Consider the following 23,090-nt stretch of genomic DNA (forward strand, 5'->3'; position numbering starts at 1 on the left):
AAAGAGGAGAGCAGGCAGCACCTCCTGCATGGTTAATGGCACCAGCTCTGTTCTCTGCCTCCTGAGGAATGTTCATCCCAAATGTGCTCCCAGGTCTCCCGTGGGGGAGTTTCTGCTGGCTGGAGGAAGGACCAAGACCTGGCTGGTTGGCAACAAGCTGGTGACCATCACTACAAGTGTGGGAACAGGGACAAGGTCCCTGCTTGGCCTGGACGCTGGAGAATTCCAGAGCACCCCAGAATCAAGGTAGGTGTTGCTGCCATTTCTGGAAATCTCCAGCTGACAAAGTCACCTAAACCACTGCTACATCTTTGTAGCATAAGAGGAATGTTTTATTTGTCCAGCACGCCTGATTCCTCCCTCAACATCACCAATATCTCCCTTCCTACAGCTCAGACCCCGTTTTGCAAGTGAGACAGACCAAGGAGGCTCCAGCCAAGCTGGAGTCCCAGCCTGGGCAGCAGGTTTGCAGGAGCTCCCGCAACAGAGTCCGATCCATGTCGGGTGAGTTCCCCTCCTGGCTCTCCCTGCCACAGCCACCCACCTTGGAGGTCTGGGTGCCTCCTGTGTCTGAGCTAATTGGAGATCTGGAGCTCTCTGGTGTTTAATGAGGAGCAGGTAGCAGGAGCTGTTGGCTTTAGGTGTGGTGGGGCTCCTCCTGCTTCCCGCTCTTTGCAGGAGAGCTTTGGTGACCACATAAACTGCTTTATAAAGAACGCATGGAACATCAAATTCTCTTTGTGGTTTAGCCCCAGCTGGCTGCTAAGCCTCACACAGGTGGTCACTTTGTCCCCCACAGGGAGATAGAGGAGAGAGTTGGAAGGGGAAAAATAAGAAAATTTGTGGATTGAGAGAAGAGCAAGTTTAATAAGTAAAATGAAATAATAGGTACAATAATAATTGTAATGACAAGGGAAATAAAACCAGTATATTGTGTATGCAGCTGCTAGAAGAGGTAAAAAGCCTCGTTCCTGAGATATTTTTGGGGCTAACTAAGCATGTCTCTCCCTTGGACTGTGTCTGTCCTGCCAGGTGGTCATGCCTTACGTGTTGGTGCCTTAGACAGCTCAGCCTCCCATTTTCCCAGTGGCTCAACATCCCAAGGGACACAGGGCCCTCCTGCTGCTGCAGCCCGCCCAGACAAGGCCAGTCCTGCTCCACAGACTGCCCTGCAGAAGGAAAAGGCCAACTTGGCTGCCTACGTGCCCCTGCTGACGCAGGGCTGGGCAGAGATCCTGGTGCGCAGGCCCACAGGTGGGTACCTGAGTGTGGGGGGGATCCTGGGGAGAGACCAGAGCCTGGGGGAACGAGAAAAATCCATATTTAGTTGTAAATAAATCTGTTTATGGCTTACTGCCTTTTGAAACTGTAGAACTGTGGGATGGGATGGGTTGGAAGAGAGCCTAAAGCCCATCCAGTGCCACCCCTGCCATGGCAGGGACACCTTCCACTGTCCCAGGCTGCTCCAAGCCCTGTCCAGCCTGACCTGGGGCGCTGCCAGGGATCATGGGGCAGCCACAAGTCTGGGCAGCTCAGTTGTGTTTGCTCTTAGGGAAGGAATAACAACCTGTTCAAGGTCAAAATGTTCGAGCACCAATGTGTTGCACGAGATTAACAGGAATTATCTGCTTCAACTGAAAGCTGTTTCATGAGAAAGTAACTGACCTGGTGTTAATTAGGACACCTGAGTGTTTTGGATGGCTTTGGGAATCTGCTGTAGCAATGAGTTACCAGAGGTGGGTTTTGAGGAGCTTGGGGTGAAGTGCAGAGCACTGAGAGTAGCAAATTAATTGAGTTATTCTGCTGAAGAACCCGGAACTTGCTCTGTTTGGATCTTTTACCTGAAAATTCCAGAACAACGTGAGCATTTCCAACAGGAGCTGTAACCTGTGGGAGAGCTGGGAGTACTGACTACTTCCCTGTGACAGTGTTCACAGGGGTCTTATGTTGAGGATCTGACTCCATGTTTCAGAAGGCTTGATTTATTATTTTGTGATATATATTACATTAAAACGATATTAAAAGAATAGAAGAAAAGGTTTCATCAGAAGGCTGGCTAAGCTAAGAATAGAAAGGAATGATAACAAAGGTTTGTGGCTCGTCTCTCTGTCTGAGCCAGCTCACTGTGATTCGCCATTAATTACAAATATCTAAGATGAGCTAATCAAAGATCTACCTGTTGCATCCCACAGCAGCAGATAACCATTGTTTACATTTTGTTCCTGAGGCCTCTCAGCTTCCCAGGAGGAAAAATCCTAAGGAAAGGATTTTCCATGAAAAGATGTCTGTGACACTTCCCCCCTTGTCCGGTGCAGGCAACACGAGCTGGCTGATGAGCCTGGAGAACCCGCTGAGCCCCTTCTCCTCAGACATCAACAACATGCCCCTGCAGGAGCTCTCCAACGCCCTGATGGCTGCAGAGCGCTTCAAGGAGCACCGAGAGACGGCTCTGTACAAATCCCTGTCCGTGCCCTCCTCCAGCCTGGCCACGGGCACGGCCAAGCCCTCGCTGCTGCAGCGCTCCAACACAGGTGGGGCTGCGGGCAGGGCGGGCCAGCTCCGGGCTCTGCTGGGTCCCTGCAGGGCTGCCACAGCAGCTGGGAGTGTCAGGGGGGCCAGCACTGAGAAAGGGAAGCAGTTCTTGTCCCTAGAAGTGAAACATTCCCTTCCTCTTTGCTTCTGCTGGCGCGTGGGGGAGCAGGAGGCAGGGGGAGTAACGGAGCTGCTCTGGAGGAGTCGTGTGGTTGGTGTGTTCCCCAAATGAAAATGAACAAAGTCATGGATCCGTTCCCTCTCCCACTTGTTTGGGGCTGATCTGGGCATCCCACTTGTGGATGGATCTTTCCATGCAGTGTTTCCATTTCCATTTGTCTTCAGTTTGGGAGTCTGTGTCGGGCACTCGGAGCTGCAGGTTCCTGGGGCATGGCCTGTGCCAACCCTTGCCAGCCAGGAGGAGTGGGCTGCCTCTGGCTTTTACAGCAGAATGCAAATCCCCTTGGATTTACCCACCTCTGAAAAGGACTGTTCAGCCTGCACTTGAACCATTCGAGTTTCATTTGCTGGCTTGATTTTAACACAGTGGCCAAGGATTTTCACTCTATTTAATGTGGTGCTAGTTCCTCTTAAAAACTTGTTAATGTTGGGAGATTGGTGTTGACCAACAGCTGCAGTTTTTAAAGCTTTCTGCAGTCCCTGCTCGAGCTCTTACCAGTGGTATCCAACACTGAGGCTCTGAGCACTGCAGGCACTATCAGAATTGAGCAGTGGTACCAGCAGACCAGGCTTTGTTGGGGATAATGGGATGGATTGTCTGGAAATCTGGTAAAAATGCCAGTTTTCAGCTTTCTTTTAAGCAGGGCAGGGTGTGTTTTAGTGTTTTAGAACATGTAAACACAAAATTGGAGCCAAAATCAAATTATCACCTCTTACAAACAAACAAATTATTCTCCATAAACACTTTTGTAACTCTAAAATTTTGTGGTATATGGAGCTAAGTGGAGAGCTGAACCCATGCCACCTGAATGCCGCTCCTGTGCCAGTCCGGGAGTCATTTTGGCCCCATCCTTGTTAACCAGACTTGCTGGAGCTGGCTGGGCAGTGACTGGAAGAAGTTTTGCTGTCCCACTGTCACGTGCCTGTTCTGCCCCTTTAGAGGTTAAACCTCTGTGGGTCTTTACCTGGATTTTTCAGACTCTTCTGTGGTTTGAAGGGGACCTTGTGCAGGTCAGGAAGGGCTCAGCCTGGTTTCCTGTGTGTGCTGGGATATCAGGAAGGGATTTTCTGTTCCTAAGCCTCACAAAATGCATTCTGCAAAGGGAGCAGTTGGAGCCTGCACTGTTGGATGTGTTTATTCCTCCTTATTCATGTTGAGACCTCGTGCCCTTAAAGTATCCCTTTGGCATCTGGTGAGCTTATCCCAGCTTGTTCTTTCCTTTGTTTCATTTATTTATTTGTTTGTTTTAAACTAGGCTCTTGGTTACATTTTAAACTCTGTGCTTTTTAATTTTTTTATATTTTTTTCATATAGTCTCTCCTTCCTTTTGATGTAGCTGCTCACTTGATTTCCCTTTGCAGTGGCCTCTTTCTCTTCCATGTACCAGTCCAGTTGTCAAGGGAAGTTGCACAGGAGCATATCCTGGGCAGGTATATTTATATATCTTTAAGGAAAAAACCAACCAAACAGTATTGCCATAGAAGAACACCTCTGATTCATAGAAAATGTATCCCTCATCCCTCATTTTCCCCTTCCATGTCTCCTGTCTGTCCCCAGTCTCATCACTCTCAACAAATGGGATCTTGACTAGCATGAAGAAGTCCAAGCCAGATCCAACATTTGCAAGTGCAGACAGTTCCTCAAAGCAGCTTTTAGCTGGGGTGGCTTGTGAGTCATGAGGCCAGTGTTAAATGACCTGTCAAAACGTGGCTGGGTTAATTAATCCTTCATTTGCAGCTTCATTTTCCAATTGGCTTTGTGTTGTGCCCAGTGGAAAAGCTCCCAGCTGTGAGGAGAGCAGTGTGTGCTGCAGGACAGGCTCCCCTTGGAGCTGCTCAGCCCACAGGGATCTGCCAGAATTGGGCACAGAAAGATAAAAGCAGCTGATAATATGTATAGATTTCATATATGGATAACGTTCAGCCAGCATGGAGCCTGGTTAAGAGCTTTTTAAATAAAAAAAGAAATATATTTCAGCAGAAAATCTGCTAAATTTTACCTTTCAGAAGCTCTACAATAACGTCAAATCTTTCTCCACTTCAGTAAAATTTATTTCATAATTAAATGAAGTGGAGATCAAATTACACACTTTATGAGCACAACACCTGCATTGCTTTGATAACCTGCAATGCTTTGTGATTTTAATTAGAGGGTTCAAATGTCTTTCTGCCTCTTTCCTTCACTGGAAAGCTCCCAGCAGAGCTGTGGGGTGTTCTGAGCTGCTGCTGGCTGCTGTCAGAGGCCTCTCAAAGCAACACAAAGCTGCTGCAGTTCAATATTTTTCTGTACTGCCCCCTGTTCCTGTTATTCTCTTCCCACCTAAGGAATAATTAGTGCTTGGGTTGTTTCAAAGCACCAGCAATCTTGGCAGTGGTGTAGGAGGGGAGCTTGGCAGCACTGGGTGTCTGCAGGTGTGTTCTGGCTTGGACAGCTAACCAGATCAGCACGTTGTTTTGGTTCCTTTTGGTTTGTTTCGTATTTTTAGAAGGTTTGTGTGTGCGATGCTAACTCTTAATTGCTTCTTTGAAATAACTTTGGTCCTGCGAGCTGAAATCAATCCAGGAAAAGCTGCTTTAGTGATTTTTTTTCTTTGTATATATTTTTTTAATTTTGCTGATTTTCTTTATACTTTTTGTGTGTGCTAATTTTTTGGTTTTATTACTTTTATCGTTATTATTTTGGAAAACAAATCTTGGCCTTTCAGATTGGTCTTCCAGTCCCTTGTGTGCATAATGGGAAGCCTCCTGTTCTCCAGCCTTTTCCTCAGGACAAAAAGCAAGGCCAGGAGGAGCCTTTGGTCAGACTCATCCCTGTGGTCAGTGCCTGGAGCAGATCCAAGGTTAAATCCTCCACATAGGCAGGGCTTTTTTGTCAGTGTGGTTCCATTCCCTGTGTGTGTGAGCAGATGCCACCGGTGCCCCTGTCACCCCTGCTCTCGTCCTTCCACACATGTTCAGGGCTGAATTGTTCTGCTTCTCCCGAGACGTTCTAGGAAAGCTGCCAAACTGCAAGGAAATGGCTCCTAGGAAAATTTCTGATCTCCTTGTAGGCCTCAAGGCTCGGGAGCGTTGCATTTCAGTACAAGGAAAGCTCCCTTTGAGAGCTGATGTCTCCAGTGAGCTTTTATCCCATACTTTCCTATACCTCTGTAGTTCCTGTCTGTCCTGGTAACCCACGTCCAAGGTCCCGTTTCCTCATCCCATGCCCTGTTGTCCATCAGCAACAAATTGGAAAAAACAGCTGCACTTCCTTGGCCCAAAAGGCAGGCTGTGAGGGAGAGGTGATTTATTCCCTGCAAAAAGGGCAGCCAGGAGCGAGTCTGACGTGCCAAGAGATGCCAGGGCACTCACTGGGCATGGCCTTCCATTGAAATCCCGTAGGGAAAAGGCTGGTGCTTGAGAGGAGAGGAGAGATGGGGGCCTGTCCCCGTGTCCCTCTCTCAGCTGCCGTGCCCGTGTCTCCCTAGAATCGGCCGTGGTGCTGGAGGAGGGCAGCCCGGGCATGGACATGGAGCTCAGGGAGGCCGAGTCCCCCGCCGAGTCCCCCGAGAGCGAGGACGCCGAGACCTCGTGTTCCGAGCACGTGCTGAGCGAGGAGAGGTTTGGAAAAGCGCAGGACTCGTACAGCAGGGTAAGGACAGGCCCAGGGTGGGACACCCAGGGGGGGATCGGCCATGGGCTCCCTCATGGCGCCCTCAGGAACTGATCGCTGATGGTGCTGGGCGCGTTCAGGGGAAAACCTTGATCCACATTGCTTTGTACTCCTTCCTGCCCACCTTTCCTTGAAAGTGTTGGGGTGCCTTGAGCCTTGCTGTTGTCAGCTTTTATTCTGGCTGTCAGGAAAAGGAGGGAATCAGTCCCTGTGAGGGTGGGTGGACAGGCCCTGGCACAGGTACCCAGAGCAGCTGTGGCTGCCATGGATCCCTGGCAGTGCCCGAGGCCAGGTTGGACGTTGGGGCTTGGAGCAGCTTGTTTTTAAAATTTTAAAAGTTTAATAGTAATAAAATGGTTATAAAAATAGTAATACAATTAGAGTAATAATAAGTTGGACAGTTTGAATTAGGACAATATGAGACAATAGAGACAAAGAGTTACGGATTGTCCGGGTACCTTTTTCTGGGCAGCACAAGCCCAGAAAAGGACACCCATTAACAGAGGATTAACCCTTAAAAACAACAGCCTGTTGCATATTCATACACTTCATACATGATGCATAAATTCCATTCAAATACAGGATTCTGTCTGGTCATCATCAACTTCTTCCTCTGAATCCTAACAGCGCCTTCGAGGTGGGAAGAAGTTAGTTTCTTTTGATAAGAGGACAATAAATTCTTTGTCTCTGAAAGATTTAGGTGTCCTGTGGCTATTTTGCTGCAAGTCCTTTCTTTAAAAAAAGTATCCTACATAGCATATTCTCTATTTTAACATTTTTTTATAACCCAAAACTATATTTAACACGCTACTTAAGAGAATCAATACAACATTACTTTCTAAGACACCACATATAATATTCATTTTAATATTTGCGAAAAGCCAATCGTAAAATACGCATTCTTCAAAGATGGGATGAGCATTCAGGTCTATCCCAACCCAGAACCATTCTCGGGTTCTCTGATTCCATGAAAGCTGTTAATATTTTCTCTTTTCTTTTTTTTTTGTTTTGTTTTGTTTGGGTTTTTTGTTTGTTTATTTTATTTTTTTTCCCCCAGTCCTCCTCCACGTCCAGCCAGGAGGAGAAGTCGCTGCGGTCGGAGGAGCTGTGTGAGGGCGGGATCCCGATCGGGCGTGAGGAGGGCCGCGCGCTGGAGGAGCTCTCCTTCCAGCCCTCACAGCCCCTCAGCAAGTCCAGCTCCTCGCCGGAGCTGCAGACGCTGCAGGAGGTGCTCAAGGACGCCAACGGGCGGGAGGTGCCGCGGAGGCTGAGCACGGAAGTGAAATCCAAATCCCAGTCGGGGAACCTGGAAGGGGAAGGGCTGGGCGGATGGCCGGGCCGGGCCGAGGACGGCCGGGCCGCCGGGCAGGGCGGCGGCACCGCGGCTGCCACCTCGCCCCGCTCGCCCTCGGGCCACCGGCCGCGGGGCTACACCATCTCCGACTCTGCCCCGTCCAGGAGGGGCAAGAGGATCGACAGAGACGCCTTCAAGGGCAGGGCAGCGGCGTCCAACACGGAGAAAGTCCCTGGGATAAACCCCAGGTGGGTGCAGAGCCCCTGAGCTGCTCCATCAGGGCTCCTTCGGGGGGGCTGCGCAGTATCCTATTAAATGATTAATCATTCAAATTATTACCTCTTAAAACAAACAAATTATTCTCCATAAACACTTCTGTGACTAAAAATTTGTGGTATATGGAGCTGAGTAGCCCATGCCACCTGAATGCCACTCCTGTGCTAGTCTGAATAAAGCTCCTGCTTTATTCAGGAGCTGATACAGACCTGTTGAGCACACTACCATGGAATGAACTCAGGGATTAGGAGACAGAGCTCCCAAATGGTGAAAGAAGTAGATGGGGAGTTTCCTTCTGTACTTAATGTACTTAATTAGGGGCTGTGGTTAGACCACAGGTTACCCAGAGTTAATTTTGCTGTGAATGGGGTGGATTGCTAGTTGTGCATTTCAAGAAATGTGACATGCAAAATCCTAAGAAGAAGGAAAAGAAGGGTTGTAATAGAACCTTGAGTATTGTTATCTGCCCAAAATTGCATGATGAGACAGTTTTCATCTGATTGACGGCAGGTAAAATGCAAATGTCTGCACAATCGTGTCTGAGAGCCTCGAAATGTCCCCAGAGCTGTGGAGGACATTCCTGCTCCTCCATTCCCTGCCTTTGAGCAGGGAATTTGTGTGGCTGCTGCTGTTTGACACAGCATTGTTCTTCAACAGGGGTCTGTTGCAAACTGCAGGTAGTCCAGGCACTCACAGTGTCTGTAAAAGATGAATAATACCCCGTTAGCATTTTAATTCCTCCCATTTTTCTGCTGTACATAACGTTCTTACCTCCAACAGATCAAAACTGACATTATTTTTTATGGTAACAGACTTTTCCCTCCTTCTCTCCTTCAGCTTTGTGTTTTTACAGTTGTACCACTCCCCCTTCTTTGGTGATGAAAACAACAAACCCCTCTTGTTGCCAAATGAGGTAGGCGAGGAGTTGTATAAATCCTTAATTTTTTTAACCTCATGACTTTCTTGGAATGCAGATGATAATTACAAATATCCGGCTCAGGTGCTGCAGTTTAAAGGTGTTTCCTACCAGCAGTGCCACAGGTGGGAGATCTCTGTGTTGGGGTTGTGGAGGGGATTGTTTAAAGCTGGCAGAATGCTGGGATGGTTTGGGTTGGGAGGCACCTCCCAGGCTGCTCAGGTGGGGTCTGTGTTTTGGTTGCAGACATTTGAGAGGTCGGTGCAGCTCCTGGATCAGATCCCATCCTATGACACACACAAGATTGCAGTGCTCTACGTTGGGGAGGGCCAGGTGAGTGTGTGCAGGAGCCTGGATCCTTGTGGGGTGTTGGGAACCTCTCCAGCTGTGGGGTTTCCCTGCTCCAGCTGTGGGATTTGCCCTGCTCCTGCAGCAGCCTTCCTTTTCCTTAATTTCCTGTGCTAAAAATGAAACCCTTCTGTGGGGGCAGTCACCTGATCCCAGGAAGGGTCTCTGGTGCTGCTGCAGTGCTGCTGGCACTGAGTGTGACACGTGGCATGTCCCTGTGTCCCAGAGCAACAACGAGATTGCCATCCTGTCCAACGAGCACGGCTCCTACCGCTACACCGAGTTCCTCACGGGCCTGGGCAAGCTCATCGAGCTCAAGGACTGCCAGCCTGACAAGATCTACCTGGGTGGCCTGGACGTGTGTGGGGAGGATGGACAGTTCACCTACTGCTGGCACGATGATATCATGCAAGGTGGGCTGGAGGGATGGTTTGTGTCTCCTCACCTTAACTGACCTGCATCCACGCTGGTTCCTTCCCAGGAGAATGTGCTGGGCTCTGATCCCCTCCTGTTCTCTCTGGTAGCTCTGCCAGCCATGTGAGAAAGTTCAGGCCAAAACATACCTGCCTTACTGAACAAAAAAATGTCACACCAGTTTATAATGGTCTGCTGTGTAAAGCAATCTACTCTGTGAAAAGATCTGCTCTGTAAATCTGTGAAATTATCAGCTCTTTAAAGGCTGGCAGGGTTTGGTTTGCAGATTTAGCTGCTGTCCCCAGCTGCTGTAAAAGCTGTTCACTGAGATGGTGTCAGTATTGCTGTGTTTCTATGAAGAGCAGTTTGGAGCAGGGGGTGCCACTGCTGTGGCCATGGCTTGTGTCACTGCACTGTCACCCAGCTCCTGCAGCGCCAAGCAGTGCAGAAATCATCCAGGATCCAGCAGGATATGGTGAAATTCCCAAATTTTTCCGCACAGCTCTGTGTTCATCACATGGAGTCCAGTTCCACCTGGGGCTCTGCAGAGCTCAGTTAGGGCGAGTTCTGGTTTAAGCTCTTTTGCCTCTTTGCTCCCTAACCAGGGTCTCCTCCCTGTGCTGCTGTGGTCCTTCCCACTGGCTGCTTCACTCCATGCTCCAGAGAGTGCTGGAGCATCCAGTGGGACTGGATTCAGCTGTCACAAACGGGGACAAACCTACTGAAGGAGCACAGTTTGTATTTTTATTACTGGCATGTGACCATTGCTGCTTTCCCAGCGCAGCCTAAGGATCTTTGTGTTCCCTCTCCAGCCATTTTCCACATTGCTACTCTGATGCCCACGAAGGATTTGGATAAATACCGCTGTGACAAGAAGAGGCACCTGGGGAATGATTTTGTTTCCATTGTTTACAACGATTCTGGAGAGGATTTCAAGCTGGGCACAATAAAGGTAGGGGATTTTCCTCGTGGGTGTGTTACAGCAGGAGCACAGGGTTGTACCCTCATGTGTGTGGGTGTTACCCTAAAAGCTGTGTGGGGATTATGGGGGGAGCTGTTGGCTGTGGTGGGTTCACTGCTGTGTGTTCATGGCATTCTCAAACCATGATGCTGCCAGGGAAATGTTTCTGACTGGTGCATTGGCTTCTCCTCAGGGGCAGTTCAATTTTGTGCATGTGATCATCACCCCCCTGGACTACGACTGTAACCTGGTGACGCTGCAGTGCCGGAAAGGTGGGAGCGAACCTCAGCCTTTGCTGTGCTGGGGCTTTGTGCTTCAAAAGTTAAAACTTCCAGGAAAAGCTCTCTGGAACCAGCTTGCCCAGTTAGATCTGGGTTTGCCCCGCTTATGTACCTTCTCTGGATTGCTCATGCTGTGTTCAAGCCCAGGACCCAGTACCAACAGCAGAGCAGATCCCTCCCTCCAGCAGGTGTTGGGAATGCTGGAGGACATGGGGGTTCAGCAGTGCTGGGGCAGGTGTTGTACCAGAAGTGTTTCTGGCCACACTTTGCTCATGTGAGAGCTCACAGACTCTCCCCAAACCTCTATGGAGCAGCCAGGATTTGAAAGCCAGTTTGTTAAACTGCAGAGCAGGTTCTGCTAGAGCGGGAGCTGTGGAGCTTGTGGGACTTGGTTGATACAATTCCTCAGGTTTATTTGACTTAGATATTTAGTTACTGGCAACCTTTTGCTTCTTAACTGTCTTACAAGAATTTTTCTTATTCCTTTAAACTAAAGACATGGAGGGTCTGGTGGACACGAGTGTTGCCAAGATCATCTCTGACAAGAACCTGCCCTTCGTGGCCCGTCAGATGGCCCTGCATGCCAACGTGAGTACCCCCAGCTCCCTGAGCTTCTTGGCCCATCACCAGCTTCCAAGGAAACAGGCAGGGCCTGCTAAAACAAAGAAACAACTTTTCTACTTGACCTTGAAGCCAGAGTTGGCACCTGAGCAGTCCTAACTCAGCTGGATTGCAGTTGCTGTCAAACTGCTCTGAAAAATTTGATGAATTTTATTGTTGAGGTTACATTAATGTGGCTCCTCTCTTTCCCTGCTTCTCCCCACCCTTCCCACCCCAGATGGCTTCCCAGGTCCACCACAGCAGATCCAACCCCACGGACACCTACCCCTCCAAGTGGATCGCGAGGCTGCGCCACATCAAGAGGCTGCGGCACCGGGTGAGTGCAGCTGCCCTGAGGGTGGGACTGGGCTGGACTGAGCCTCTGCCTGCAGCTGAGGCAGGTGAAACCAGCTGTCAGAGCTGGCTGAGTGACAGGGGGGCTGTGTGTGCAGAGCTTAGAATCCAGCTGGTCATGGAATCACAGAGTTTGGGTTGGAAGGGACCTTAAGGATCATCCAGTTCAAGTGTGGCAATGTCAAACAGTTTCACTGGCAGTAAGGGCTTTGGGAAGCTTAATCCTGGAATCCCAGAATCACTGATATTGGAAAAGCCCTCCAAACCCATTGAGTCCAATGGATGTCCAATGCCCACCTTGTCCCCAGCCTAGAGATTGCCACCTCCAGGAATTCCTTGGGCACCTCCAGGGATGGGGACTCCAAACCTCCCTGGGCAGCCCTTCCAGTGCTTGACCACCCTTTCCATGGGGAAATTCCTCCTGGTGTCCCATACCTGGACACAGAGTGGCACTGCCACAGTGTCCTGGTAACCTGCCCTGCCCAGATGGAGATCTGGAAGAATTTTGGAGAGAATGGAGCTCACCTGCTCTCTGTTGCCTTTCAGCTCCGTGAAGAGACACAGTACCAGAGCCCTGGCCTTCCCCTGCAGCTGCACCCCTCTGCCCCCGCAAAGCCCCCTCCCCAGATGCCCCAGGACCCCCCTCCCAGCTACGAGACAGGGCAGAGGAAGAGGCTGATCTCCTCCGTGGATGACTTCACTGAATTTGTGTAGGGCTGGGCTCAGGGTGTCCCTGCAGGGACACTGGGGCCATGGAATTGTGTTCCCTGCCTGCTGATCCCTGCACCTGCATGGACACAGGGATTGGAGGCACAGCCTGGCTGCTCCTTGCATGTCGACTTGGCACTGAACCTGCCAGGAGCTTTGAGTGCCCCTGAGGATGACACTGGATTCCCAGCAGAAGCTCCCAGAGGACCAACCCACTGTGTTTGGTTTGATTTGAGCTGTTTCAAAGCTTCTCTGTTGGGAAATTCCCCGCAGAACCTTTCTCTGGACTCCTTCCACACCAGCTCCTGGTGGAAGCAGACAAAGGATGATACTCTGCAGATCCTCCTGTGAAGGTACAGGGATTGTGGGATTTTTGAGGACTTTATTGGGAATGAAATATGAAGTTTTGAAAATCCAGTTGCTATTTCTGAGCACCCCAGAATCCCAGCTCCTCCCTGAATCTCGGGGCTGTCAACACTTGCACTCTTCAGGCTCTGACTCATTCTGCTGCCAGCTCTGGAAAGAGTTAATTTGCATTCTCTCTTGCTCAGAATGCTGCTGAAGTTCCCAAGATTTGTCTTCATTTTGGCCATCAGCAGAATTTCCCTGGCTGCAGGAATGCTGGGGTGTCTCACCCTTCCCCATGCACCTGATAAATCCCTTTTTGACTGCTGCCAAGTCTTGGGGCATCATCTCCCCACGAGTTTTGCCTCTTCCCTGCCAGGGAGGCTCTCAGGGGAGGCTGAAGCAGCTCAGTTGGAGCTTCCAGGGCAGGTGGGCACAGCTGGAATGGGACTTGCAGCCCATCCTTGGGCAACGAGGGCACCAGACACTACAGCACCCAATTGGGAGGCACCTCATAAGCTGGACTATACTGTGAGAACTTCATCTCCTGCTTGCTCCATGAGGGGGAAGCGTGGCTGTGGGGATGGCTGCCAGCAGGGAGATGAAGTGCAATGTGCACAAAGTGGGACTGTGAAGGGACAGGTGAGGGACAGAGGGACAGCCCTCACCTGTGCAGGTGTGTGGGAACACCAAGTGTCCGTTGTGTTTGAGTGTTTATGAGTCATACAGGAAATAAAATATTTGCCTGATCAGTGCGGTCTGGATGTCCTGGGAAAGTTCCATATAAATCCTTCCTCCTATCCTGGTTTAGTTTCCCAGCCTGGTTTGCTCATGGACCACCCTTCCCAGTGCTGGACACACAAATTCCTGGCTGTGTTCCAGTCCTGGACTGGGATATTCCCTCTGTGCTGGGGAGGGGACTCTGTCAGCTTTGTCCTTGTGCCACCCCCAGTACCACAGGTGAGCTCATTCATTAACACCATCCCTGACAGGCTGGAGGATTTTAGGAAGTGTGTTGTGCTGTGCAGGAGACCTTAATTAAAATTAAGGATACAGAGAGAATGAGGGTGGGGTGGAGAGGAGCAGCTGAAGCAGGACAGAACCACTTGAGCCACGTTTTAGCAGTCAAGTGTTTATTTGACTTTGTCATTTTGTAAGAAACATCCCCACAGTTACAAAATACACCATTTTTGTTTGCAGTGAAATGCTGACCAGACAGGAACCGTTGGCATTTTGGTCACAATCATTGTTCTTTAAAAAAAACAAAAATTAGAAAAAATAAGGCACTTACAGAAGTCCCTCCCTCTCCCTTGGAACGAATGGATGGGGGTCTCATTTTTCATTTAAGCAGCTTGATCCTGATACATCACTGTGAGATTCAAGGCAATAAATAAGACACCATCTCTCGGTGACTACAGACACAAAAATATACATTCAGGGGGACTGATGGGCTTTGAGTCAAGGTTATTGCTGTGAGGGTGTAACTCCATGGCTGGGACATGGAGGGGAGCCTGGCACCCTGCTGGAGCTGGCACAGGAGCTGCTGGAGCAGAAGTGAGAGTGCTGTGGGTGCTGCCCACCACGCAGGGCTGGGCTTTTCCAGGGACTGTGGGGGACAGAGCTGCTCCCCGTACTTCAGGGAAGTAGGGCAGTTGTCTGATCCCTTCCTGCTCCCCTGGCATCAGGAGGAGCACTTGGGAAAGGCACACACACCGAGTCACACCCACACACACACACAGGGCAGGGAACAGGCACTTGGAACAAAAATCCAGATGGATTTGGGGAGCATCTTTGTTCCAGCTGCCCCTTAGCTCAGGAAGGGCTGCTCAGAAACATTTGGGGCCTGCTGGATCCTCCTGCTCCCAACCTCTTCTAATGAGGATACTCCAGCTGAGAACTGACCATCAGGAACTGAACTTTTTGGCTCTTCTAGAGACTTCCAAGACCTGCTTGGTTTATTTGGGACCTTTCAATCACTGAATATTCCCACAGAGCCTGTGGGGTGGCTGAATCTACACCCCTGGTGCTCCATACAGGTGAGACGGGCTGTGCCAGGGCAGGGCTGTGGCGAAAGGAGCTCTGGAGCTGGAGAGACTCCATCCCTGGGGACATTCCAGCTCTCTGGGACACCTCACCACTGCTCCTCTTACTGCCTTGCTCTGGGAACATGGCACTGGCCCTGTCACCAAAAAGGAGACATGGACATGAGCCTGGTGCTGTGCTGCCTGGGAAGGTAAAGGAACAAAAACCCCAAGGCAAATAGTGTTCTATCTCTGGCTTGAAAACCAGGGTTTTTTCTGAGCACAAAGCTGACCAGCACCTGGTCCCAGCCCTGGTCCCAGCCTCCTGCCTGCTGCAGGCACCTCCCTGTCCCACTCCTGCCCTCTGGGACCCTTTCCCCTTGTCCTGGTTACCAGGATTGCATTTCTCCCCTCTGCACTCCACTTCTCTGTGCCCTCTGCTCTCCAACACCTCCATGCTGACCAAGCACCACCTCATTTTGTCTTCTCCTGCCTCATCCCTCTGCAACCTTTCACAACATCTGTCCTGCACAGCACCTGAGCTTTCCAAAGGTAACTCAGACCTGTCCCAAAGGGACCCCAGAGCAGCCAGTGTCCTCTGCAGCCACCCTGACTCACATGGCCAGGGGAGCACAGGGACACTGGAATGAAATCCTCTCAAGTATCCAACATAGCTGGGGGCTCGAGGGGAGGCTCAGGAGGGGATGGAGCAATGGAAGAGCTTTAGGAGCCCCCTCTCTCCACCTGGAAAAGTCTCCCTGCCCTGGGAAGGTGCTTCCAGGCCCACCAGCACCAAAAGCAGCTGAACCCAGGCCCCTGCCCTGCAGCTTTGCCCACCTCAGCCTTCCCTTCCACCCTCTCACCTGTCCAAAGCACGGAGCAGGTTCTGGAACACACAGAGGAGCCCACTGGGGGCTCTTCCCCATCCACCTGTGGCCACTGCCCCGAGCCAGCCCAGGAGAGCACACACACCACACACACACAGACACCCAATCCTTATATACACGGGACATTCCCAGGAAGAAGCACTTAATACATCCTTTAAATAACTCTGACAATAGTGTTCTGTCTCCTATCTACATGTTTCAAACACGGTACCGATGCTATGAAAATATAGCAAACATACAAAAATATATACATTTAAAAACCAAACAAACCCCGTATAAATTACTTACAATAGCCATAAGGTGAAATGGGGCTGAGGAGGGGAAGGCAGCCCCTGGGGGGCTTCAGGCACCCCCCCCAGGCTGTGATCTGGGGGGCCCCATGGCACAGGCCAGCTGTAGCCCAGCAGCTGTAGCCCAGCACATGGTGAATCCCAGCTGGCAGGGCTGGAGGGAGCCCAAAAAAAGCTCCCTCAGGGCTTCACCTGCCTCCTTTGTGCTCAGGGAAGGTGCTGGCACTGCTGCCCAAGCTGGGGCTGCGCTGCCCTCCTCCCTCTGCCCATTTCAGTTTATGATTTAAACAAACAAAATACTGCATTTGTGATATATTATCCCATTCTTAGCTCGCACGTGTCACTGGTAGCCGAGGAAAGCCTTGTTTAAAGTGCTGGGCAGTACATAGGAACAAGTAAACCAAAAAACAAATACATATACTTAGGGCAATACATTCCTTGGGTTAGAGAAGCCAAGCAGCCAGCGGCGCCTGCACCCCGGGGCCACGGCGGGGGGACAGGGCGGGTGGGGACTGCAGTGACACCAGCACGTTGGGAACCCCACACTGGGAGTTGGGAACCCCACAATGGGAGGCTGGGAACCCCACACTGGGAGTTGGGAACACCACAATGGGAGTTTGGGAACCCCACGACGGGAGGTTGGAACCCCACGCTGGGAGTTTGGGAACCCCACAATGGGAGTCTGAGAACCCCACGCTGGGAGGTGGCCGAGGCAGCCCAGGGGTCTCTCGTCCCCAGCTCGCTGCAATGTCCTTTGTTTTAAATATTGGATTTCTTTAAATACAAATAATAGTACCAATTTCTGGAGGATAAAAGTAGCCAATACTGGAAATTAACTGCTCTGGGTGTAGATAGCATTTCTCTATATATCTATTTACGCTTAAAAAACAAGGAGGGTTAAATACCTTCTCGAAAGCTGTCGCTTTCCTCCACAGTGCGTCTGGTCTACAAAAATCCAAGACTTGGTTCAAACCTTCAAAGCCTGGGGCTCTCCTGTCCCTTTCCCAGCCAGCACAGCCAGCAGGGAAGGGGGGGAGCTTTGTCCTGTCCCCCTGTGCCCACCCCAGTCCCACCTGTGGCCGGTTGCAGCCGGGGCCGTTGAACACCCTGTGAGCCAGCAGGGACCTCCTGCACCTGCTCACGCCCCGGGGGAAGGCTCGGCCTTCTCCCTGTCCATCTCTACCCCTGGAACGCTCCCTGGGGCTATTTCTGGTGGCCGTGCCAGCGGCGTGGCCGTGCCAGCGGCGTGGCCGGAGCCCCCTGTGCCCGGCCGGCCCAGCCGCCGCGGCAGCTCCGGGCGGGCACAGCCCACCCAACAAAGCCCTGCCAGGGCATCGCTCCCGCACCCCGTTACTTCACCGTGGGGTGCACCCGGTTCTTGGCCCGCAGGGGCCGTTTCCTCCTGGCCGCACAGGGCTTGCCCGCCATGCCCGCGGCCGCGCTGACCCCGCGGCTGGCGCGCAGCAGCCGCCCGGGCACGGGCACGGCCCCGGCACAGCGCGGCGACAGCGGCTCCGTGCCCGGCGCCTCCGGGGACGGGCCCTGCTCCGGGCCCCCCTCGGGCCCGCGGTGCCTCCTGTGGGCGCGGCAGCTGCGGGAGAACTCGAGCAGGTGCTCGATGCGGGACACGTCCTCCGTCACCTGGTTAACGCGGTCGAACTGCGCCAGCAGCATCTCGAAGAGCGAGAGGAGCCGCTGGATGTCGGCGTCCACCTCCAGGCTGTCGCGGGCGCTCAGCACCAGGCTCAGCCCGTCCAGCTGGCTGGAGGACGTGGAGGTCCTGGAGCTGTCGGAGGCGGCGCTGGGAGTGGGGCCACGGAAGGACTTGGAGTCGCTGGAGTCTCGCGAGGGCAGCGGCTCCATCCCCTCGAACCTCACCTTGTGCCGGAACTGGGGGGGAGAGGAGAAAGGGCAGCGTTAGGGCAGGAAGGGGGAACACTCCAAACAGCTCCAGGGCTGCTCCAGCCATTCCTGGTGTGACAGGCACGGACTGGATCCCATGTGGGACTGTGGGGCTGAGGATGGGCAGCTGATGCCTGTACAGTTCCCATCTCTCTTGGGCCCCTGGCGTGGTCACTGCTCCAGCCCTCACCTGCCAGGACGGCAGGGGAAGGCTAAGGATGGTGGGTGCTGCTGTGTGCCACAATGCCCCTTCTCCTCAGAGACCCCAGACCGGCCTCCCCCAGGCTGGCCTCACCTCCTTGGCTTTGCTGAAGCCCATCCACATCTTGAGCCTGCGCATGAACAGCTCGACCATCTCGTAGTCCTGGGGCTCGAAGGCGGGCCGGTAGAGCTCGAAGTGCATCTCGCGGTAGCTGTGGATCAGCACCACCGCCAGCAGCCGCAGCACGACCCACGCCTCCAGCACCACGTAGGAGGTGCAGAAGAGGCAGTAGAGCCCCGAGGCCTCGGGCAGGCAGGGCCGCAGGCTGGCGCTGCCCCGCAGCAGGGCCAGCAGCAGCAGGAGGCTGCTGCCCACACTGCGGAAGGACTCGGAGGAGGAGGAGAAGAGCTGTGGAGGGACAGAGGAGATGTGTGAGAAGGGAGCACAGCAAAGTGTTCTCCTGACCTTTAATACCCCCTCCCACAATGGCCCACAAATGGGCTGGGGCAGCGACAGCCCCTGGCCAAAGGTGCTGGCAGCAGAATGGGCACAGAGTGCCCACGGGACCCAGGGGCTTTGCTCATGTCATGCCAGGGAAAAGGGGCAGCAGGAGCACCAGCAGCCCCTCTGTGAGGAGGGGGACAGAGGTGCTTACCAGGAAGCCGAGCTGGGCGTAGGCCAGGAGGAGGAGGGCGAAGGCCACCCCTGCAGCCATCAGCTCCTTCACGGACCTCTGGAAGGTCTTCCCAAACACTGACCACTGCCGGACGAAGCGCAGCTGCTGGGCAGCCTGGAGGGGAGAGGAGGCAGTTACAGACACACCCCCAGCCCAGGAAGGGTGAGAAACACGTGAGAAACCCAAATCCCAGCGGAGGGTTCCCTGCACAAACACCCCAGCCTGCAGGTTCCTTGCAGACAGACCCATCTGACTGAATTCCCCAAGGGAATCGAGGGCTCAGAGACTCAAAGTGCCCAGCACAGACACAGGTGGCCTCCCTGCCACCCCCTCCCCTGGCAGGGCTGTGCAGGGGTGACAAGCACAGCAGGGCCAAAGCACCCAGCACCCACGTGCAGCTCCCCCAGCCCTCTGTACCTGCACGGTCAGGAGGAAGAGGAGGGACGCGGCCAGGCTGCTGAAGACAGAGCTGAGGAAGGCCACCTGGTAGAAGTTGGTGAAGCCCCTGCGGTTGCTGAGGTACCTGAGCCACTGCTGGTCAGCCAGGCTGGCCTGGCTGAGGTGCACCAGCACCGTGCACGTGGTGAGCAGGATGAAAAGCCACTGGCTGTAGTTGCCCCACAGGGTGAAATAGGCTCTGCCTTCCTTCTTGATGGCCAGACACTCTGACACCACGAAGTAAACCACAAACAGCATGAGGAACACCTGGGGGAGGAACAGAGCGGTCACCAGGAGAGGTGATGGAGACATGACCAGGAGAGGAGGAATGGAGAAGGCACCAGGAGATGAGAGGACAAGCCCTGACTGCTGTACTGCACCCAGGACAGCAAAATCCCCCCAAACCAGGCCAAGTTCCACCACTGCACACCTGGGGCACCCCCTGCATCCTGCCCTGCCCTCCTCACTCATCCAGCACCCAATCCCTGCTGAAGGCCCCCAGTGCCCACACGCAGTGCCCCTGTGGCAGGGTGGCAGCGCCCAGGGGACGAGGGCTCTGCTGACGCCCACCCAGGCAGGGGGACAGACGTGGGGACAGGCAGAGCAGCTCGAGCCCACAGTGCCCAGGCTGGGTGAGGGTCCCCAGAGCCCCCCAGCAGAGGGCAGGGGGTGCGGGGGAGGCCCCACACTGACCATCATGAGCAGCTGCAGGGTGACCCCCGTGCTGAGGCGCAGCAGGGGGAAGGGGCTGATGGTGACAGCGGCGATGGCCTGGCCGGCCCCAGGGAACTCCAGGCGCAGGGTCAGGGCCACGTGCAGGTCCACGCTGGGGTTGTACTGCAGCAGCTCCACAAACACTGCCCGGCTCCTGCAGGGCACAGCACCAGCTCAGGGGCCCCTCCTGGGGGGGACACGGGTCCTGTGCCCTGTGACACCCCAGCAGCACTGCTGAGAGCCCAGGTGGCAGCAGGACACTCCCCCTGCCCTGCCTCACTCACATGTTGTCGATCCAGGTGTGCTGCTGCAGGAACTCCAGCTGAGCCCTGCTCTCCTCCAGGGAAGGGCCCAGCTCCTGCACGTAGCCACTGCTGTCGTAGAAGGAGATGTAGCCCCAGTACCAGATCCTGCAGAGGAAGAGGAGCTGTGGGTGAGGCTGAAGGACACTGGCTGCTCTCCTGCGTGGCAGGCCAGGATCTGGTGTGCCGATGCAGACCCTGCCCCTCAGGATTTATTTCACAGGACAGATTACAGGGGGGCATTGATCCACCTCAGTGCTCCCAACCCCAAGAGAGCCCCAAGCCCTGTGGTGGCCCACAGCTGCCTGGAGATGATGCCTCTGGGGACAAACCAGAGAAGATACAAGTGTGATTACTGTCCTGCCCACGGTGAAGGACAACCTGCTGCCACCTCTTGAGCAGAAATCTGGGTTGCTGGGTTTCCTTGCCCTGTCTGTGCCCTGGAAGGACCAGAGTTGATCCCCCTGTCTCTGGGCCCCAGAACAGCACAATGCTGCTGCTCAGGCCATTCGGAATTTCTGTGTCCATCCCCCCTTTGCCAGGCTCAGGGGCTGAGGTGAGGGCTGGGAACAACCCAGGGCATTGTAAAGACCTTGGAGAGGTGTGCAAGGGTCCCTGGAGGAGGAGCAGGGCTGGGGGCAGGCAGGGCAGCCTTACCCTGCCAGGTCGGGCGCTGAGTGTGCCCACGCCGCCGTCCTGTTCCCGGCTGGGCTCTCCCAGCCCACGCCATAGTCAGCAGTGGCAAAGCTGTGCTGGTCAGTGCAGCTCCTCTGGGCACTGCCCATGCCCTGCAGGATGTCCTGGGCACTCTGCTGGCACTCAGCTGCAATGAGACCACCCTGTGAGCCCAGCATGGAGCTCAGCTTCCCTCCCAACCCCTCCAAACCCATTCCCACCACTGCCCCAGGGTGAGGGAATGGGCATGCACAAGTCAGGGATTCAGGAAAGGATGGATATTAATAATAAAAATAACTGTCCAATTTAGGAGTCATGATACAGCCATGCCTCCAGGTCAGAGTGCCTTAGCTGGGTACAAGTGGAGGAGAACAGAGACATCCCAACTGGCCTTGGGTAACTGGGGACCTGCACTCTGGTCCCTGGATACATCACTGGCTTCCAACTGCCAGAGGGCAGGGTTAGACGGGATATTGGGATGGAATTGTTCCCTGGAAGGGTGGGCAGGCCCTGGCACAGGCTGCCCAGAGAATCTGTGGCTGCCCCTGGATCCCTGGCAGTGCCCAAGGCCAGGAAGTGTTAGGTGTCCCTGGATGGACTTTAAGGTCCCTCCCAGCCCAAACCATTCCATGATCCACTGTCCCAGTTCACGTGTGCAGAGCAGAACCACTGCCTGCCCAAGCTGTGCTCCTCCCTCAGCCCCACTGCATCCAGAGCTGCCCTGCAGGACTGCCACCTGGCAGAGTGACAGCAGAGCCCCTGTCCCTGCCCTGCCCTCCCTCCCTGGTACCTCCGTGCAGGCGCAGCTGCCGCAGCCGGGCCGTCCCCAGCGTGGTGCTGTGGCTCTCCTGGCCAGAGCCGTTGTTGTACAGGTAAGGGAGGAACACCTGGGACATCCACACCCAGAACTGATCCGACCTGCAGGGGGCAAGGTTGAGATTGATGAGTCAAAGTTCAGGGGCTTTGGGGGCACAAACTGATGTGCACAGAGAGCCCAGGGCTCTGCAGGGACACAGCCTCAGCCCAGCGATCCCAGTGCCAGGCTGGGCTGCTGGGAGCTCCCAGGGCTGTGGAAAATCAGCTGGGAAAATTGAATCCAGTTAAACTCATGTGCAGAGTGAGGAAAGGCAGACTCTGGTCAAGATGTCATTTCTGGCTCTTGTGACCCTATTCATGGCTACAAATTGTGGCTGTAAATTCTGGAGACAGAGAAACCCTTGTGAAAGATCAACATCAGCTCCCACAGCCCCTTCCCTCTGGGGAAACCACTAAACCTCAGAGGAATTAAACCTCCCAATCCCCAGAGGCCCCTCTGCTCTCCAGGGCAGCAGCAGAACCACAAACAGGAGCTGCTCACTGCTGCGGAGTGCCCAGCCGCACATGGGCACCAAGGAACCTCCTATGGGACAGAGTGTGGAGCACAAGCCCAGGAGCCGACCCCCCTGACCCCCCCAGGGGCTGGCAGTACCTCTTGATGAGCAGGAAGTCGTTGCTGCCCAGCTGCTGCTTGATGGAGCTCTGCAGGAGGAAGGCCCGGCTGGTGCGGGAGGCGTCGCCGTAGTTGGTGAGCAGGACCACCAGCAAGAACATCATGTAGATGAGGAAATTCTGGGAAGCAAGGGGTAAAGATGGGATTGCATGGAAGGGCTGGATGCCAATCCTGCAGCAGAGCAGTGCTTTCACAGCCATGCAACAGGGTCAGACCCAGAGGCTGAGAAACTGAGGCAGGAGCTGGAGCCAAGCACTCAGAGCATCCCAGCCCGACTGGGAGGGCCCACACTCAGATGTGTCTGAGCCCCGGGCACCAGGCAGCAGCACATGTCCCACCTTGAGCATCCTGTGCAGCAGCTTGACCTTCCTGGCCTCCTCCTTGGCCTGGAAGAGGGCAAAGCCCTGCGGGGGCCGGACCTTGCTGATCCTCTCGGACACGTGCTCCACGCAGGGCTGCTCCACCAAGGTGTCATCCTCCTCTGGGTGCAGCCTCTTGGCAACCAGGGAGAAATAGAGGGCTTCCAGCAGCACCTGGGGCACGGGGAGAGAGCTGAGCCTGCAGGGAGCTGGGCCACCCCACATCCCAGCAGCAGCTCCTGTGGGCACCTTGGCACAGCCAACAGGGCACAGC

At 53.9% G+C, this 23,090-nt stretch overlaps 2 protein-coding genes across 7 annotated transcripts in view; one reads left to right on the forward strand and one right to left on the reverse strand.

Annotated features, from left to right (window-relative positions):
* TSC2 (TSC complex subunit 2) overlaps nucleotides 1–13,599 on the forward strand; it is a 33,721-nt gene extending 20,122 nt beyond the window's left edge. For 3 of the 6 annotated variants that reach the window (XM_054271047.1, XM_054271048.1, XM_054271051.1), the window contains 15 exons: nucleotides 94–246; nucleotides 392–504; nucleotides 1,033–1,254; nucleotides 2,316–2,531; nucleotides 4,075–4,143; nucleotides 6,180–6,343; nucleotides 7,422–7,906; nucleotides 8,772–8,847; nucleotides 9,097–9,183; nucleotides 9,425–9,611; nucleotides 10,425–10,564; nucleotides 10,767–10,845; nucleotides 11,351–11,442; nucleotides 11,693–11,791; nucleotides 12,355–13,599. In XM_054271047.1, the coding sequence (XP_054127022.1) occupies nucleotides 94–246; nucleotides 392–504; nucleotides 1,033–1,254; nucleotides 2,316–2,531; nucleotides 4,075–4,143; nucleotides 6,180–6,343; nucleotides 7,422–7,906; nucleotides 8,772–8,847; nucleotides 9,097–9,183; nucleotides 9,425–9,611; nucleotides 10,425–10,564; nucleotides 10,767–10,845; nucleotides 11,351–11,442; nucleotides 11,693–11,791; nucleotides 12,355–12,522 (2,350 nt within the window). In that variant the 3' untranslated portion in view covers nucleotides 12,523–13,599. The remainder of the gene's footprint in view (nucleotides 1–93; nucleotides 247–391; nucleotides 505–1,032; nucleotides 1,255–2,315; nucleotides 2,532–4,074; nucleotides 4,144–6,179; nucleotides 6,344–7,421; nucleotides 7,907–8,771; nucleotides 8,848–9,096; nucleotides 9,184–9,424; nucleotides 9,612–10,424; nucleotides 10,565–10,766; nucleotides 10,846–11,350; nucleotides 11,443–11,692; nucleotides 11,792–12,354) is intronic. The other 3 variants (XM_054271049.1, XM_054271050.1, XM_054271052.1) reach the window with 1 other exon arrangement.
* A 3,810-nt stretch (nucleotides 13,600–17,409) lies between these two features.
* The window catches only part of PKD1 (polycystin 1, transient receptor potential channel interacting), a 72,450-nt gene continuing 66,769 nt past the window's right edge, over nucleotides 17,410–23,090 (reverse strand). The window contains exons 37-46 of the mRNA XM_054271046.1: nucleotides 22,796–22,990; nucleotides 22,437–22,576; nucleotides 21,759–21,886; nucleotides 20,951–21,116; nucleotides 20,276–20,401; nucleotides 19,971–20,145; nucleotides 19,257–19,544; nucleotides 18,819–18,953; nucleotides 18,257–18,571; nucleotides 17,410–17,949 (exon numbers count right to left, since the gene is read on the reverse strand). Of these exons, the coding sequence (XP_054127021.1) occupies nucleotides 17,410–17,949; nucleotides 18,257–18,571; nucleotides 18,819–18,953; nucleotides 19,257–19,544; nucleotides 19,971–20,145; nucleotides 20,276–20,401; nucleotides 20,951–21,116; nucleotides 21,759–21,886; nucleotides 22,437–22,576; nucleotides 22,796–22,990 (2,208 nt within the window). The remainder of the gene's footprint in view (nucleotides 17,950–18,256; nucleotides 18,572–18,818; nucleotides 18,954–19,256; nucleotides 19,545–19,970; nucleotides 20,146–20,275; nucleotides 20,402–20,950; nucleotides 21,117–21,758; nucleotides 21,887–22,436; nucleotides 22,577–22,795; nucleotides 22,991–23,090) is intronic.

The sequence above is a fragment of the Melozone crissalis genome, unplaced genomic scaffold (assembly GCF_028551555.1).
Source record: "Melozone crissalis strain CALT ecotype California unplaced genomic scaffold, PUWL_Pcris_2 ptg000012l_1, whole genome shotgun sequence".
Taxonomy (NCBI): Eukaryota; Metazoa; Chordata; class Aves; order Passeriformes; family Passerellidae; genus Melozone; species Melozone crissalis.